Source organism: Euprymna scolopes, chromosome 7, assembly GCF_053919585.1.
Source record: "Euprymna scolopes isolate OS-2025 chromosome 7, ASM5391958v1, whole genome shotgun sequence".
Lineage (NCBI taxonomy): Eukaryota > Metazoa > Mollusca > Cephalopoda > Sepiida > Sepiolidae > Euprymna > Euprymna scolopes.
The window spans coordinates 105564629-105584597 of NC_136488.1; the positions used below are offsets into that span (position 1 = coordinate 105564629).

General features: G+C 33.2%; 1 protein-coding gene across 1 annotated transcript in view; it reads right to left on the bottom strand.

The window, feature by feature from the left end:
• Positions 1–367: 367 nt before the first annotated feature.
• The window catches only part of LOC145279878 (tyrosine-protein kinase Fyn-like), a 106229-nt gene continuing 86627 nt past the window's right edge, over positions 368–19969 (bottom strand). Inside the window, exons 6-11 of the mRNA XM_080131337.1 lie at positions 18518–18655; positions 16400–16564; positions 14043–14302; positions 11592–11742; positions 8983–9114; positions 368–599 (exon numbers count right to left, since the gene is read on the bottom strand). Coding sequence (XP_079987463.1) covers positions 406–599; positions 8983–9114; positions 11592–11742; positions 14043–14302; positions 16400–16564; positions 18518–18655 — 1040 coding nt within the window. The 3' untranslated portion in view covers positions 368–405. The remainder of the gene's footprint in view (positions 600–8982; positions 9115–11591; positions 11743–14042; positions 14303–16399; positions 16565–18517; positions 18656–19969) is intronic.

Genomic DNA, 19969 nt, shown 5'->3' on the forward strand with positions numbered 1-19969 from the left:
GGAAAATACAGTATTTTATTTCTCTTTCCACATAACCAATAACAAATACACACTGTTTATCATCCTCTTCGGACTTAATTCATTATGGCACCAATAAACAACAATAACAAACTATTTGTAAATAAACATCTATATAATACTAAAACTCTGAAAATCTTATTTGCACATTAAATGTTTTAGATGGCAAGAGTAGGAGTATGATACGAGAAGTGGTGGAAGGAAGGGAGCAAGTGGAGTGGAGTGGTAAGAGAAGGAGAATAAGAGGGAGGAGTAATAATAACAGTAAAATATTTACAGCTTTTTTTTTCTTAAGAAAAAAGATACATTTTTACAAAAAATGCTAGAATTGATGTCACAAAATTGTTATATATATATATATATATATATATATATATATATTGTAGCTTAATCGTATGAACATTCAACTGAGGCTTCAAAATTGTCAAAGAAATCGTGGAGGTAGGCAAAAGTTGGCCGCTCGGCAGGATTTGATTTCCAGCAACATTTCAGAATATCATCGATTTGTGAGGGACAGTTTTTGGGAGCTGGAAGACGTTCTCCTCTTTCTAAAAATGATATCACATCTCTGTTTGACATTCCTACAAAAAAAAAAAAAAAATGAAAGAAAAATAACATATTAATCGAGATAATAATTTGATATCTGTTAATAATCAAAACAAACACAGTTGTATAGTTAATCAAAAATGTATTAGCAAAAATATGTTATAAAAGTACACGTCATGATTCTGGGGTAATAACTGCCATGAATTGCTACCCAAATAACAATTAAATGCAACTATATTTATAGTATCTTATTGCCTATGCCGGACTCTCTTTAGCCTCTATCTCTATCTCCACCAGGGGAGACAGATATAAACAAAGGTCAAAGGGAGTCTGACATAGGCGACCAGAAACTGGTTCCCTTTGTTTTGAAGTTGAAATCGACAGTACCAATGTCTTCTGTAACACAAATATCCAAAAAATATTATGCTTTTATTTTGATATTTTCTTTATAATCAATCACTTTCCTAGGGCTCTCCCCCACGAACCTTACACAGGTTTTTATATCTAATGAGAATAAAAAAAATAATATTCCGACAAGATGGAGAAATGAAAAAGGAACAAACCAATGTTTTATCTTTATTTTAAGATTTCCTTGGAATGATTAAATGGAAGAAAATAAAATACCAGTACAATATTTGAAAATATAGTTTGTGAAAAGCATGTCTCTGTTCTATTTCAGAATGAAAAAAGTCGTTGGTATTTCAAAATGTGTATAGTGTTGTGGAGTGGGTAAGATTTTTTTGATGTCATAGAGCTGTTTAAATATTTAAAAAGATATAATGCAATTTATCTTCTTTTTGGAATAAATATGAATGTCATAATTCAAATGTGAACGTGTAATTTGAATTACGCGTCCACATTTGAATTGAAAAAAAAAAAAACTCACTCATTCCACAACGCTATACAAATTTTGTAATGCTAATAACTTTTTCATTTTGAAATAGAACAAAGACATCCTTTTCACAACAAGTATATTTTCAGATATTGTACTGTATATATTGTATTTTCTTCAATTTAATCATCCACGAATAAGTTTTGAAATAGAGACGAAATGTTGATGAACATATAATTTGGTTTGTTTCTTTTTTATCTCTCCATTTATATATATATATATATATATATATATATATATATATATAATCGAGAAGACACAGATTAAAATCTGATGAAAAATCCTGATAGATATTACTAGAGGTAATATTTTCAGGGTGATCCTAACTAAAAAGGAACAGCTCAATATTTAAGAATAGATCAATATATAAATTTAGTTGTTAAAATTAAATTCTGAAAATCAAAATATAGACACATATATTCGAGTTAAGAATTTATTGTTTGACAAAAGGAATATATAGAAGAGGTTATATTAATTTTCTTAATCCATGGATTTTCAATAATGGCTCATATCATCAGAGGAAATGAAATGTGGTTAGCAAAATGATCAGCTGTGAAAAGGCACATATTTTGCTTTTCAGCACAAATATTGAAAATAGTTATTTGGGTGGTGAATGATAGTTATATAAAAATAATTATTGGAAGAGGGAATTTTATACAACCTGGGCAGTCCATTATCGGAAGGAGTATAATGTCCTCCGGGGTTTTATTTCCAAGTAGGCAAAATATTGGTCCAGGGGAGAAGTCAGTAATCCCATATAACAAAGATGCGTGGTTGTTCCTTATTGATATTCCGAAAGGTATACAGGGTGCCCGTATTCATTGGTGTGTTGAATACGTTTTGGTATATTTAATCCAGATTCTTTTTGTGTGTTGGCACAGTATATATTCCCATGGGTGCTGGAATTATATATGCATGTCTATGATGCAATGGACCTCGAAAATCAATGGTCTAGGTAGCAAAATATTCCGAGAGATGATTTTTAGAAGCGATGTGTTGGACTAATAGCTTCTAATATGAGATTGATACTTGGTGAACTATTGGTCAGCTTTCTTGTTGACAAGGTGTGAGGGAAGCCTTTTAGATGAAGGAACGAGGAGGATGGGGTGAGGTTGAAAGGGTAAGGAGAGAAGAGGGAGGGTTGATTTGGGCTAGGAGGCATGTGCTTAATGGAATTTCTGTGAGGGGGGAGGAATTGTATGTTAGTATTTGGTAAAATGTGTTGACCTCTTAATTTTAGGTTCAAATAGGAAATGTACATTCTCATGGTTTTTTGACGGGAGTGTGTATGAGATGGGTTGGATGTGCTGTTTTTGCTGTGTAGGTGGGTGAGTAGGTGAAGTGGAAATGGAGACGAGTCATGGTCTAAAGTTTTAAAAGGTTTGGGGGATTATTTATTTAAGTGAGTTAAAGATTGGGTGTTTTTAATCATGGTGGTATATTTAAAAGTAAACTTGATTTACTGAGATACATTTTGCTTATTACGCTTGTTATTGTAGTGTGATCTGGTTTAATTAAATTTATTTAAAACGTATATATTTCTGTTTGGCGGCGATCTGTGTATAAATAGGCTTTGTTGTTCATTGGGTTGGAATCGATGTCTGAGTGGATGCTTTATATACTGTGGTTAATTAGCTATTCTTATATTGGAGGGACTTGATGCATATGCAGGGCTGAGTGTGAGGTTGTCCAAACTTGGTTGAATCTAACTATTTATATAATAAGCTGTATATCTATCTGTCAAACATACACCTAAGCGCAGATACAAGCACTCACATACACGCATATAAGTATATACATATATATATATGCAGATATATATATAGCATTCACATACACATATATATCTATCTATACCATGCATACACACACATACACCCATATACACACATATCCATATACTCTTGCAACATGTATACACAATTACATATATACATATCACAAAACATACATGCCTACGCACATGTGAATAAATGCACATACATAGGAAACTACAAATACATCCGATCGCGCCAACATGCGCGGGTTTTCAAGTGTACAACTGTGTCCATGTATACGACCGAACATCCTCGTAAACATGTGTATACATGCACGTCACACTCGCACATGCATACCTGCGTATGCATACAACAAATAAGCATGTCCCCATAAGTGATATGTCCATACGGAGATAAAGGCGCGCATATCATGTATATACATATACAATTACAACGAGCCTGCACCTCAATTAAACATATACATGCATCAACAACTGAATGGGTTTAATAATTCAATTCTAGATTGGGAGAGTAATCCCCATTTGTCTGCATATACAGATGGTCCGGGAAGATGGAGACAGCTGGAACGCATTAAATTACAGCAAATGTGTGTAACTCCGTAAATTGTCTATGTTCATATACATACACACACACACATATACATATATATGTATACATATATATACATATACACATGCATACATACTCCAGTACATACTTATATATATATACACACACAGAAAGCATACTCACACTATGCATACTCATAGAAATTCCATTAAGCACATGCCTCCTAGCCCAAATCAACACTCCCCCTTCTCTCCTTACCCTTTCAACCTCACCCCCATCCTCCTCGTTCCTTCACCTAAAAGGCTTCCCTCACACCTTGTCAACAAGAAAGCTGACCAATAGTTCACCAAGTATCAATCTCATATTAGAAGCTATTAGTCCAACACATCACTTCTAAAAATCATCTCTCGGAATATTTTGCTACCTAAACTATTGATTTTCGAGGTCCATTGCATCATAGACATGCATATATAATTCCAGCACCCATGGGAATATATGCAGTGGATTGGTATATCCATCCAATATCTGATATACTATGCCAACACACAAAAAGAATCTGGGTTAAATATACCAAAACGCATTCAACACACCAACGAATACAGCCGCCCCGTATACCTTTCGGAATATCAATAAGGAACAACCACGCATCTTTGTTATATGGGATTACTGCCTTCTCCCCTGGACCAATATTTTGCCTACTTGGAAATAAAAAATGGACTGCCCAGGTTGTATAAAATTCCCTCTTCCAATAATTATTTTCATATAACTATCATTCACCACCCAAAATAACTATTTTCAATATTTGTGCTGAAAAGCAAAATATGTGCCTTTTCACAGCTGATCATTTTGCTAACCACATTTCATTTCCTCTGATGATATGAGCCATTATTGAAAATCCATGGATTAAGAAAATTAATATAACTCCTTCTATATATATTCCTTTTGTCAAACAATAAATTCTTAACTCGAATATATGTGTCTATATTTTGATTTTCAGAATTTAATTTTAACAACTAAATTTATATATATATATATATATATATATACATACAGTGTGGAACGATAAAATTGTTGCCCTAGAAAACACATGATTCCATTTCTGTTTGATGAAAACCAGTTTTCTTTTCTTTTCATGTTCAGCACGTGAGATCGAAGATGCGCCACTGTACAACTCATGCTCTCTACCGATCCAAGTTATGAAACAGCACCATTGCTGGCACTCTCAAAATGCATCACTGGATTGCCACAAATAATAGAAATGTGCCCAGGGTGATGAAAACCAAGTTTCCAGCCATGGTTATGGTCTTTGGTTTCAAGTGCCACTTCACATCTTGAAGTTAGCTTGAAAGTCAACACCAAAGTGTACCTGAATGTGCTGAAGAGTGTGGTGATCCCCTGGTGCAATCAGGTAGACACTGGCACACCCTGGGTAAGGCAACAGGACTCGGCAACGGCCTACAAATCCAAAGAAACCCAGGCTTGGCTTCAGAAGGAATGCTACGACTTTGTTCTCTCACCCCCCCCCCCACACCTTTTTTCCGAGCTGAACCCAATAGACTACTTCGTTTTGTTATATATCCAGAACCTCAATAACATGACTTCCCACAACACCAAAGCCAGCCTGATCGCCGCCATTCGCTGAGTTCCCGCCAGCGTTTGTGGAAAAGGCATGTTTACAGTTCCGGACTCATATCAAGGTGGTGATGGAGGCTGAAGGCAGCTACATTGAATAGATGTCAATCCTACTACTTAATCAAGTTACCTGAATTGAATTTTCCAATAAAAGTTTTAAAATAAAGCTGTAGTGTTGTTTTCTTTAGAGCAACACTTTTATCGTTCCATATATATATATCATCGTAACATTATAAGTTTTGAATTCCTTGTCACCAGTATTATAGCCTTGCCAGTCAGTAATAATGCACAACAAATACAGTGATATAATTAACAAAAAGTATATTAGCGAAACTATGCATGATTAGAATCAAACATAACTGCTATGAATTCTACTAAATAACATGTTAAATATTGCTATATTTATAGTCTTTGGGTAAATCAATTATTCTTAAAATAGGTATATCAGCTTTAGTTTACCCCATAACACACACACACACACACACACACACACACACACACACACACACATACACACACACACACACACTTATATAAATATATATATGCACACAAAACATTAAAAAAGATATGGACAACCTTACTATCGTTAATAATGAAAACTACTGTCAAAGGGTTCTGATCGATCTAGATGAGATATTATTATTTTCCATTTCTGGGGGAATAATCACTCAGCTAACATTAGAAAGTGGAATCCCGAGATTTGCGGTGATCTGATATTGATAAAATCCACCTTCAGATTGATCTATTATATGGCTCCTCTGACACTTTGATAGTGCTAATGCTTCTTTGGCCCTTGTCATACTTAAATGGTTGATATATGATAAATATGTTGATATATGAAACACAAAACATGTGAATTAGTATACAATATCGAATTTTCAATATTTTACTGTTGCTTTGTATACAACAGAGCAAATGCAGGTCAAGCAAAGATCACATAAAGAAGAAATGGACTATTACCAAAGTAACCTCCACAGGAAGAAGCTTCTGAATACCTGAAGTTATGTCATCGATTTCCACTCTCCTTCTCCCTCTCTCTGTATCACACACACACACACACACACACACACACACACACACACACACACACACACGTGTATTTATATGTATAGTGGATAAAAAAAATTTGATAAAAAGTACAGATAAGATAAAATGAAAATAAATGGTTAGGACAAAGACTATCCAATTGAAAAACTATGAAGTCAACACAGAGGCATGTATGAATTGCTATTTCACCTCAAATATTTGATTCAGACATTTTCAAGATACATACTATAAGAATTACATACTTAGCATTGAGTAGCAAGAATCAGACTATAGTCTGCGCATGCACGGGTGATAAAAGTTTGTGAGTGTTGAAGGAAAGCATTGAGATAGCTGGGCAGTAGTGGAAGAGTTATATATTGGAACTTCATACCAGTAAATAGAGATTATGTTAATAAGTATGAATTTCAGCCGAGAGTTACATAGTACATGTCAGCATAACCTGGCGGCAAACAGAAATAAACCTAGCTGAAGCGTGATTGAAGTGATGGGGAGGGGGAAAGGGCTAGGAATACCTCCCCAAACAAAATGCACTAGAGATGCAGGTGTCACATGTTCAGGGATAGTACAGAGTTTCTAGTCAATTGGAGTCGAGAAGCAAGAGAAGTGACACCTCATTGTCTGCTGTCTGTGTCCCTCAATCCCCAAGTAGATTGATTTTAGACTATTTAGTCTTTCGTCCTCGTGAAGAAACTTTCTCTCTCCAATAAAACCTTTGAAACCTTTGCAAGTATTCATTGTGTTTCCAAGCATGAGTAGATTCGTCTTAAGTTAAACAGAAAATTCAGTGACCACAAGGGTTCATGGCCCACATATAGAAAAACGATGCTCGAGGAAGTAAGACCAGCAACTGCACGATGTATATATTGTTACGGACTGGGAGAAGCTGAGTTGGGATGATCATACCTGGTTAGAATCTTTGACTCTAAAATGTTGCTTCATCTTACGTTCTCGTAACAGAATAAAAATAAAAGAAAAAGATTTAAAGCGCGTCGGGTGCAGATTTTGCACCCTGGAATGACACGTTGTCTGAGATTCATGAATAACTCATTTAACCTTGAACAATTCCAATGCAAAGCAAGAATGACAATACGTGGATGAAATATCATAAGGGCTTTATTAAACATATTGATTGAAATTTAATGTAATACCTCAATGGGTTGGGGTGAGGTCGAGCAAATGAGAAGTTAAGCAAAAAAAATAAAAATAATAAAATCAACCAAGAACAAAAAAAAAAGGATAAAGTGAAAACAACTTGACATGAATGTCGTCCTGGAATAGCAGTTCAAAAAAATAATAAAAATAAACATGGATGGAGGCGGGGTTGGGTCTGGGATCTGGGGTATTAGAAATGGGGTACTTAACTACCGATAGAATATGTCGCATGGCCAGCGTAGCTTCACGTTTGTACTTTTTATTTTATTTCATTTTTTTCTCATTATTTTTAAAAGTCCGTGAATGCAGATGCATTACCTTCGGTAGGCTTTTTCCAATTCTTCAACATTGTCTCATCGACCTGAAACTTGTACGCGATGGGCGTCGTTTATACCATTCCATGTGGATATCATTTTCATGTCGATTTATTGATTTATTTTTTTTCTGGCGGTTGAATAGTAAGTCTCTTTTCATAGGGGTTTGAGTTAGACAGCAAAAGAAAGTCCTTCATTTTATCCTCCGAACTTTATGGAGATGATTCGTCCTTCATATCTGGTGACTGGTTCCTCCATTGCTTTTTGGCATAACGACACGAGGGGTTTTTTCCATCCGCTCCTCTCGTGGTCTCTGCCCAAAAAGACTGTTTTATTTTCCATTTCTCCTGCTTAGAGAGTTTTCTCCTCTCCCTTCCTCTTTTTTTCCTTTTTTTTCGCTGCTACTACTTCCTGTCGTATCGGGGTTTTACACAGAGAGAGAGAGAGAGAGAGAGAGAGAGAGAGAGAGAGAGAGAGAGAGAGAGAGAGAGAGGAGTGAACGAAGGGGAAGAAAAAGGCAGGGTTTTAAAGGTAGTGGTGGAGTTCTCGTTGCTAGCGCTGTTGTGTGCAAAGAAGGGGGCTTGGAGGATTGTTAGCGTTGTCGTGTGTGAGGGAGAGGGGTGCTTGGTAGGGATCTATGTTTGATTTGGAGAAGGAAGAAGGGGGGTCGCTACGCGCAGATATTTATTTATTTATTTATTACTCTTTTCTTTCGTTTCTTTTCCCCTCTTCATCTATATCGTTACAATGTATAAAGACTATTTTGTTGGTTGTCTCTTGATCGCTGACGGATGAAAACACACATCTGCACCCTATGCGTTTGTTGGAAATAACATGTTACAGAAGATTTACCAATGAAACATGCAGACTAAGAGAGGAAAGAAGAGAGAGAGAGAGAGAGAGAGAGAGAGAGAGAGAGAGAGAGAGAGAGAGAGAGCATAAGACAAAACAACTAAATACTGAAAGAATTTTCCTGTCGGTTGAATAAAAATTGAAACATAAAATGAGAAGAATATTATTTTAATGGCGGAAACATTCAAAGTCATCTTACCAGGATAAGGTATTTCTCCAAAAGTGAAGATTTCAATTAGAAGGATGCCAAAGGACCATACGTCAGATTTGATAGAGAATTTTGACTTGAGGATAGCCTCTGGCGCTGTCCACTTAATTGGGAATTTGGCACCTGTAGAATTTGGAATGGAATATTTTGATATGCAGCATAAATATAAACAGGCATCGTTCTATGCCTCAGAATTTGATAAAAACAATGGCAGCTTGGAAAAAAAATTCTGGACGTATCTATTGTTAGCGCCCTTTTTTGATTGTGTGTATGTAAAAGTATATATTCATGAAGAATTTTTAACTATAAAATTTAAAACTCGCCTGTTTTTATTATTTAAAAAGATGAGACGACTGTAAAATTCAAATAAAACAACTACCTGCACTGCTTGAACTAGCAATTAATTTATCTCTGCTTTAGAAGCAGTTTATTAGATAATTCAAAATGCTTTACTAAACTTTGAAGTTCATTTGAGTTAAAGGTATAAAAGTTTGCATTGATTGAAATTTGACTATGCAACCAGGCAATACACACACACACACACACACACACACACACACACACACGCGTGTGTATAGTGAGAGAAAGAGAGAGGTTTTAAGTTAACCTGGAGGGAATATCACCCCAAAAGTTTTTTTACAATTGCTTCCAGATCAATTAATTTTTAGAACTAATATTTTAAGAAATAAATCTAAATTTTGTCATTTCTTTTTCTTCATAAAAATTTGACATAATTAAAAAAAAAAGAAACATCTCATAAGAAAATCTATAAAACGTTCAATTAATCACAAATACATTATTTCTCACATGCTAAATTCATCAAAAAGTAAAATTTTGTTTCGAAAAGGATTAAATTTCTTTTACTAGTAGTAGAGTTTAGAAGATTCAAGCAGAAACATTATCATTAAATTATTAACTACTATTTGATGTTGACTTATATTTAGTCTGCAGTTTATTATTTTTGTTTTCTTTTGTGTAAACCTATTTAATTTTAATACATATTTATCGATAGAGGAAACATGCGTTTATGCTATACTAATATATAAATATATATACATATTACATATATACATAGAATTATACTATACTAATATATATACATGTATATTTTCATATTGTTTTTCAGTAGATTCAGTACATTTATGAAATAACTAATAATTTTAAACATTATAATCAAGCTATGAAAATAAAAATATAAAAATTTTCACGTTTCAGAAAACCATTTATTAATTCTATTACGTTTAAGTAAAACTTGAAAATTTATACAAATTTCCTTATCAGTTTAAATGCTTTTTTAAATTACAATTCAGAAAAAATCAAATGGGTATATCTTTAATCAGCTTAAGAATAAAACAATGTTAAGATAGAGGAACGAAATAAAACATTTTTTCAAATAATTGGGGCAGACAAAACACATGGAAATCATAAACACATCCCAAGAGAGACTCAAGTATAGAAGAAAATCTATTATATTCAAATCTAGTTTAAAATCGTTTTGTAAAACTCATAAACAAAATTTAATTTCTTAAAAAGGTAATTAAAAAATATGGGATGGTTACATCTTAAGTGTATGCATCGATTCACCATTCCGATACCTCATTATAATGCAGCTTTTTATTCCAGCCAGGGACAAGGCATCTGCTTTTATGCATAATCCTGCCAGGTGATGCTTAAATGAAGTCTGAAGTTGTGGAAGACATTCAGTTTTCACTCTTAGTGTGAGTATAAAATCCAGAGGAAGAGTGTTCAGCACACAGGCTTGGTATACTCTAATCTTGATGTTGAGTATTAGCAAGGTGTTGTCTCACACCCTCTTAGTTAAACGGATCATGGCAGTAGCTACTTTGCCTATCCTCATGTTGAACTCAGTGTACAGAGACAAGTTGTTGGAGATACTGGAGCCAAGTTAGGTGAACTTGTCTACTACTTCTAAGGTGAAGTCGCCGATGGTTATTGTAGGGGTGGTGTTGACATCTTGACCCATAATGTTGGTTTTCTTCAGATTGATTATTAGGGCGAACTTTGTCCATGTGTTCACAATATGAGAGAGTGTGGAGAAAGATGGCATCATCTGACTTGTAGAATGTGTAGCACAGGAGCCAAGAGAAGAAGATGCCAAAGAGCATAAGCACCAAGAACATTCTTGCTTCATGCTGCTCTTGATTGGGAAGGGGTCGAGGGATGATCCATTGTACTGGACGGTGCTCATCATGCCACCATGGAATGACATGATCATTGTCATGAGTTTAGTGAGATATCTAATCCTGAGCAGAAGGTCTGACTAATCCTAACCCTAACACCATGGTCAGGTTGATGAAAGCAAGACACAAGGGGGTCTTTGTTTGCGCCACTTCTTTTGCAAGAACACCATGTCGATCATTGAAACCCACACTGTGACTCTGAGAAAACTCAACCAGCAGTTGAAGGCAGTTGAGGACCACCCGGGCAAAGGCTTTACCTATAATGTTGAGGAGGGAGATCCCATAATAGTTGTTACAGTATAAGTAGATTATCTTGTATGTATTTAAGAAGTACTCAATTCAGGATAGTTTTATAGTATTAATGTTTTGGGTAAATTTTAAATCACTTTATATATTTACCTGCTCTCGGATTATATTCTTCATCTTCAATAATTCTTGCTAAACCAAAATCTGCCACTTTTACTTCTGTGTTTCCAACAAGAATATTTCTAGCTGCTAAGTCTCGGTGGATGAGTTTATTTGCCTCAAGGTAAGACATTCCATTTGCAATCTGAAAAATATATATGAATACATAATACATATATATATATATATATATATATATATATATATATATATATATATATATATATATAGTGGAAATGGTAATTAATAAAAACTGAAGAAAGTGCTCAATACTGTTGTAGAGCAAATATGCGTTTTATTTTTTATTACCGTATCTTTCTGTTAAGTTACATTATTGTTTCAGCTTCTCGGCCGTTTTTTTTTGGCCGTCTATAGCTTCCTCAGACTTTTACAGAAAAAGGGTTTTTTTTTCTGTAAAAGTCTGAGGAAGCTACAGACAGCAAAAGAAACGGCCGAGTAGCTGAAACAATAATGTAACTTAACAGAAAGATACGGTAATAAAAAATAAAACGTATATATATATATATATATATATATATATATATATATATACATTAGGGTAATTCGATTTTCAACATACTTTTTGAAAATGTAAAATGTTGTAGTAGAGAACGTTACACAAACACATGGGAAGTACGTTAGATGATGATTTGATTTGAAAAATTGTCTACTTTGATATATAGAAAATCCTTGTCTTTTTAAGATTTATATTCGAATTTATTTAGTATTTTGCAATTTCAGTCCTAACAACGAGTGTGTTTATTTATTTAAATGAATTATAGAATAACTGATATGCTAAATATTCAAAAATTTACCCCCTCCTAAAATTTCTGAAACGTTACATTTTACTTTGTGTTATAGCTGTAAAAAGAATGAAATTTTTCTGTTATCAATGAAAAGTTTAAATTCTATTTGGAAAAACAGTTTTAACATAAGATACTGCACATATTGTTTACTATTAGTGAGTCCTCTATGTTTTTTAAAAGAAACAAACAAACTAAACAATTGCAAAGTAGAAAATATAACTATTTTTGCTCCATCATGTCAAAATTCTCTTTTGAAGCAAAAGATGGCCTCATTTCACAACATAAAACTTTAGTAAGTATATGTCTGTCTTGCTTAAAGTCCATAGACTGATTGACAGACTTCAGGTGTTAATTTTACGGCCCTTTCCACACTTTGTCAATGTGCAGGCAAATCCGATAACTCTTACTTTCTGCCACTCGTCAGTAATTCCTGAAATTCATCATCAGATAATTCTTCAGTAAATACTGCCTCCGAAACTCCACTTTGCGAAAGGTCTATGTGCATTGTGAAGCTTCAAAATTTATTCTCAAAATTTTTTAAGTGCTTTTTTTCACTGGTTCCCCACCCCGTAAAATAAAATGGAAATCAATTTATTTGACTTGAACAAATGAACAGTTGATGTTCAGCTTCGTGCAGTTCCATTGATGGATTTAAATAACACCTGAAAAAGAAGCTCATTCTGGTGTAGTGAACAACCAATGGTATGTATTTTCCTATTTAGTTTATTCTATAAAAAAAGACTTGCACCTAAATTTGATGAAACATCATCCCTGATTAGTTGAATTGCATAAGGAGGAAGTTTTATCAAGTTGTAAATACTCTTAGAATCTTGCTCTGACTCAAAATTTTCATCAGTTTCATCGCTATTTTCTGATTGCAGAAGAATAATATTTTGATCATGGGATGTTGAAGCCATAGGGGATTAATCATCTTGTCTTTCTCCTAACACAATTAACTCTTTAGATTTTGCCACAGCAGCTTTATCGATAGGTTCAAGTTGAAAATTCTTTAAGATTCTACTTTATTTCTTTGGTCCTTCAAATACTCTCGCTCTTCCAGATGATCCTGAAGCGTACAATTTGACAAATGTTAATTCTAATCCACTCTCATCTTAGTTCACATAAAAATAAAAATTGCAAAGCTTTCTTTTCGCATTGGTTTACATAAAATACAAATACAGGAATTCATTAAATTTAAGATGTGTATGATATCGGCATATAAAAAAATAAAAACAAGAGAAAATAAAAAGTATAAAAATAAACTTCTGTTTGATAGAACAGGTACAGACTATGTGCTTTGACAATTTTCTTTTCTGCATTTAACATTTTTGTTGCTACGACTTGCAATTCACACGAACAAGATGAAACGTCGACCAATCTATCAAGTTTTTTTTACCAGAACCTTTTTGGGAACTGTAGAATAATGATTTTCTATTTATTTACTTAACTTTTTAAATGCATGTGTTTTGTAATTTATGCACAATCTAAGTTAAAGTCCTTAAATCTAAACAAAAATATGAATTTGACGTACGTTTCAATAGGAATAATTTCAATAGTTTACATAACTAAGTTAGAATTAATATGTAGGCCGAATAGAAAAATATAAAAGAAAAGTGGAAGGGTTTCTTTTGTTTCTTACCTGCGCAGCCATATCAATCAAGGTTAAAAATGGCAAGGCAGAATCTCGTTCTGCTCGTAGATATTCCAGAAGACTTCCATTGCACATAAGTTCTGTAACAATTAGGATCGGTTCGTCGATCGTACACACAGCGTAGAGATGGACTAAGTTTTTGTGACGACAGCGCTTCATGATTTGAGATTCCTCCAGAAAACTCTCCTTTGACATCGAACCAGGTTTTAACATTTTCACAGCAACATCAATTTTCGAATTCCAAAGACCTGAACACATGATTTATTACATAATAAACATATAGAATCGTCAAACTTGTGGTATCATACATTGCTAACAATAATCAACAATAGCGGGACGTGTGGAAATTCCACAGGGGACTGATTCATATGTAATATATTGATGTTGGCATGCTGTAGATATTCAATGTAAATGCAGACACTCTGATATTATTGTAGTTATTTTGTTAAAACTGCAAAAGTTTTATCCAAGTTAGCAGGGACGCCCGGCGTAGCCAGGTCAAAAAATACGCTTAAATATGATATTTTAATTCTTGTAGATTTCGTATATATTATTATAGAGTTAATGTTCTATCGATTTTTATATTTTATAAAGTTGTGATTTCAAAAATAAAAATATATATCTATATGACTTGGGTTCATCATCTTGAATCGAAACCAAATCCCAAACATACATACATACATATATATATATATATATATATAACTTTAGTTCCTTCAGCTATAATCGAAACTGAAACAAAAACTTATGAATAATTTTTGATACAATTATTTAAAAAAAAAAGAAAGATTATTGGAGTACCATTAGCTATAATCGAAAGCGAAACCAAAACTTATGAGAAATTCTTGGTAAAATTATTTATCAAAAATAATAGATGATTTAAGTGTCATCAGCTATAATCAAGACTGAAACCAAAATTATGAAGAATTCTTCGTAAAATTATTTATAAAAAAATAAATGACTTGAGTGGCATCAGCTATAATCGAAACCGAAACCAAAACTTATGAAGAATCCTTGGTAAAATTATTTATGACAAGAAATGGAAGTACATAACAATTAAACGACCCGGATGTAAGCGTGACACAGAAAGTAACACACACACACTATCATATTAATATATAGATTAATGAACTTAATAAAATGGTTTAATTAATTTACCTTGATATAGTGAATCAAATGAAACTAAAGTCGACTCTGAAACATAATTAATTAAAATAGACGTTTGATAGTAAATTAAATAATAGGATAATGTGCAACATCATTTACCCCTGCTCAACACATTTTCACATACATTCACTAGAGTGCGTTTCAGATCGAAATTATCTCCCCTTTCGTGATATTGGCGGGAGATATGATCCGTGATATAAAAAGTAACGCGCAGAAAACACATTTTCTTTCATCTTGATCTGTTTTTTTACAAACATGCCTCACAAGATTCTCTCCTCCTCTTTTTCTCATTTGAAAAAGATACACTGATTAGCGTGCGCGCGCACACACACACACACACACACACACACATTATATGGTATGTAAAACATTCCTCTGAACGTACACTACACGTTCTTTGCAGCGTTTGTTGTACATATGCTCATGGGCATAATTTTAAAGTGAATCGTATCGGTTTTGCGAAGAATAAATGTCTTTTGCATACTTTATTGTTACTGTGTTATTGCTTTTTTTTTTTTCGTAAATATTTATATTTGAATGTGTATATAGAAGAATTAAAGTTGCACAGTCTTTTCAAATGTAATAATCAAAGTTAAGCCTGGATCTGGCCATGTCCTCGTGGAGAGACAGAAAGACAACTTAAATCAAGGCATAACACTCGCATTTAATATGAAAAATAATAAATGAATATGAAAAATCTCTTAATAAATATGTACCATTGAAGACAGAGCATGTTCCTAACTCTGACTTCATGTGTGGGAAAGCAAGCATATGGAGACAGCTGGCAATGATCAAAGAAACAAACGCACATATTATCGAAGACATGGCCTCGTTGGAAAACGAACGAATTGAAAAATAAACAATTTAAATGAAGGTATACTTTGAATAATGTTCAGCATATACTTCCAGGCCAGTGTTTGTTTGTCAATTTCAGTATCGCCTCGATTCGTGTGAAGTAAATTTAAGGACTGAAGCATAACCTTACAAATAAGTTATCTTTCGACTGTGTAATGCTACCGAATGCAAGTCTTCACTATTTTACATGTCATTTGCTCAGTTTTAAGTACACAAAGGTCTACATCAGCTATACACGTCATCTCGACTTCCACAATCGGCATTAGTAACTATTGCCACACTGTCACCAATAAGCACTACATACAACTTATATATTTACTTACCTCTCCATACCTCGCCAAATTGACCACTTCCAATCTTTTGAATAAATTGAATAGTATCTCTGTCGATTTCCCAGGTATCACGTGTCTCTTTCGAAAGATCAGTCAGAACTGGTTTAGCTTTGGCACAAGGGATTGCTAATTTATAAGCAAGGCCATCGACTGATGCTGCAAACAAAATAAAAGGTGCAAGAAAAGTCGCTAAATTATTGGCACTAGAATACACGCCAATCTAACGGCCACACGATATGAACGTCATGCATATTATGTACTATTTAGATTTTCGTATTACAATCCTTCATTTGTTCATTATTTTTACAATATGTCGGATGCATCTTTTCAAATATGCGTAACTTTATTATGTTGAACTTGGAATCACATATACGGAATTTTTCAACTGAATAAGTATAGGTTCCAGAGTTCAACATAAAGATCTCTATGTTCAAAAAGACATATCTAACGGAATCCAGAGATTACATTGGCTGAAACAACGTAAAAATAACAACCAATGTGAAAACGATTTAATGATGCAAATATTCCAAACTAGCAATTCTCATTTCAAATGTGCACAGATTAAGTCCAAAATAAAAGAATCGAATCATATTTGATACGAATACTCGCCAGTCTATGCTTGATTTGTCCATCAAGTTTCAATCATGAATATCCTACAGTCTTTGTCTTATTGCCATCGACGATAAGCACACCTCGATACGATGTGCAAAATTGACAATAAATGTTATACATTCTTCTTCTCTTGGTTCGGCCTTGCTTTTGACCATGATTATCCTCTTCTATTCAGGAATAGTCTAAGGTTTATTTTATAACTAAACATTCATGGACAAGTCAGACATAGACTGAAGTAGGTTTATACCAAATATGGTTAGATTGCAGGAAGGATTGTACATTTTATGAACGATCCCAGTCATGTTTGTATACTAAATGTCTAGTGTGGTGGGATTTTTCTTACCATAATTCTTTTTGTTTTGCACCCCCCTCCACAAAAATACATTTTCTTTAATCCTACAATAAAATTTATTTGAATTTTTCGATAATCAGAAATTGACTTTATCCTATTTTAGAATGAAATGTTTTTACACCTTAACATCTTCATTTTCCAACCTTACACGCATTTTGCCATCTTTGTTTTCAGTCTGATTATTAATTGGTCTAAATAAGCCAGTATATTTTACTGATTTTTCTCTAATATATTTTATAAATTTGTAATAGGAACTTTTTTTATGGATTGAATCTGCATCTTTCCTATATCCGTTTTTATGATTTCCACCATTCCCTATGCTCACCTATTAACTTATGGATGGTAAGGCGTTGTCTTGTATGAGGTGCATCCAATATTTTTTTAGACATAAATTTAGCTTTACACTGCAAAATTCTGATGCATTGTCTGTGACGTTGTAGATATTCTATTACTTGAGATTATTGTTCTCAGCTTTTTGTTTACAATAAAAGATTTTCTGTTTGTGAGTGATTGCTTCAGGCCAGCCAGAAAATGGACGCAATGATATCCAGAACAAGAGTATAAGTAAGTTGTAAGACTGCAAACTTCAGCCTTACAACGTAAATATGAACCAAACAAAGCATTACTGGAGTTATGTCATGGGAACGTTGATAACACAAAGATATTTATTGGAGCAGGCTGAAATTTTACACAGTGATTACACATTTATGAAAATCAGAAGGTGAAATTCCATCAAGTTTTCGACCGTAATCGAATTGTTCGAGGTCAAATCAACGGTTTCATTGGTTACAATATGAGCTAAGTAGACCATGACTGACATTTTGACCAAGTGATGTGGATGTTAGACTATTCACAAACACGACTGAAAACATTGGCAGAAATAATAAATCTTATATTTGAGGTTTGCATGATCCATGTATTGTTTGTATTATTTGTGGATTTTGCTGTATTTAATAATTTTATTTTTATTTTGGAAATTTATTTGGAGGTTCTGTCCAACCAAGATTCGATACATAATAGCAATGTTCATTGTAACTTCAAACAATTTGAAAATACACAGTTTTAATGTAATGACAGTTTGGAGCAGAACAATAGTTAAAAGAAGTAGCTGAAAACTAAGGGAGTAGAACGAAAATAAAAATTACTGGAATAATGCTCGATCAGTTCATCCAAACTTTTGAAAGGTCTTTTATTATTGATGGAATAGTGACCGTTTGCATCTTTTGTTATTTTGTAGTGTTTAATCTCAGAATTATACCCGATGAGAGACAAAGCCAAGGCATCTGAAATAGAAAAATATATAAACATAATTAAGGCAATTCAGTTATGTAATTTTGGAGAAGAAAGTAACATATTGAACACAGAAAAAGGAATAGAAGGAATGATGATAATGATGATGTTTTGATTTTAATTTTCATAAGGGTTACAATATATATATATATATATATATATATACTAACATGCCGCTCAGTGCTACCTGGTTGTAAACTATGCACAAATATATTTTAATTTCTCTATTGATTATTATATTGTATTTAATGTAGAATAATTTTTCAAAAGTTTAAAAAAAACTATGACAGACAGACTAACAAGATGACTTTTATATGTATACTAGCAGATCGTCTGGCGTTGCTCGATCGTAAAATATGCTTAAATATGATATTTTAATTTAGGCAGATTTTATATTAATTATTATGAAACCAATTCTCTATCGATTATTATCCAAATTATAGCCAAATATAGCAGTGATTTCAAAAGTTTTAAAAACAGTTACTTAGGTGCCATCTACTAAAATCGAAACCAAAAAATGTAGCTCTCTAGCGCTATTCACTATCATCTGAGCTAGCAACATATGCATATAAAAACTTAACAATTAAATATATAAATGTATATTTGCACATACATAGAGCGTTTTAATCCAATTTAGGCTATTTTTCTGCCCCCCCCCAAAGCAAATGAATTTTGTTCCACAGATTCGAATACCCCATATATCAAGTCTGTAGACCAATAATTGACATAGTAGTTTGGTAGACATCGTTCCTGAGACAGACAAAATCACTTTTAGGTACTTTTGCATTTATTAACCTGTATCTCCGTGATTTTACTTCAGCATATCCCTGCAGCTTATGTAAACCACCAGAATATGCCAAGCGCTGATCAAATTTTATAATATTACAAAAAAAGAACAACAATTATCGTATAGTAATAATTAAATTTATAATATATTATCATGGTACCCGGACGTTGTCCAGTTGTAAAATACGTTTTAAAATGATATTTTAATCTATGCAGATTTTGTATTTATTATCATACAGCCAATTATCTATTGATTATTATATTGTACCCAATATAGAGTGTTAAAGTGGGAATTCAAATTGAAATTGAAAAATAGGATGGTAAGAAAAAGAGAGGAAAAATGAAAAAGAGATAAGAACAAAGAAGAGGAAGAAAGGATATTAAGAAGTTGAAAAACAGGGAAGAAAGAGAGATATAGTTGATAAAGGAGAAGAGTAAGAAATGGAGAAAGGGGCAGATAGAGACTCATCTTTCAAAATCTATTTTTAGAACATATAAATATAGGTCAGTTGAGGTCAATT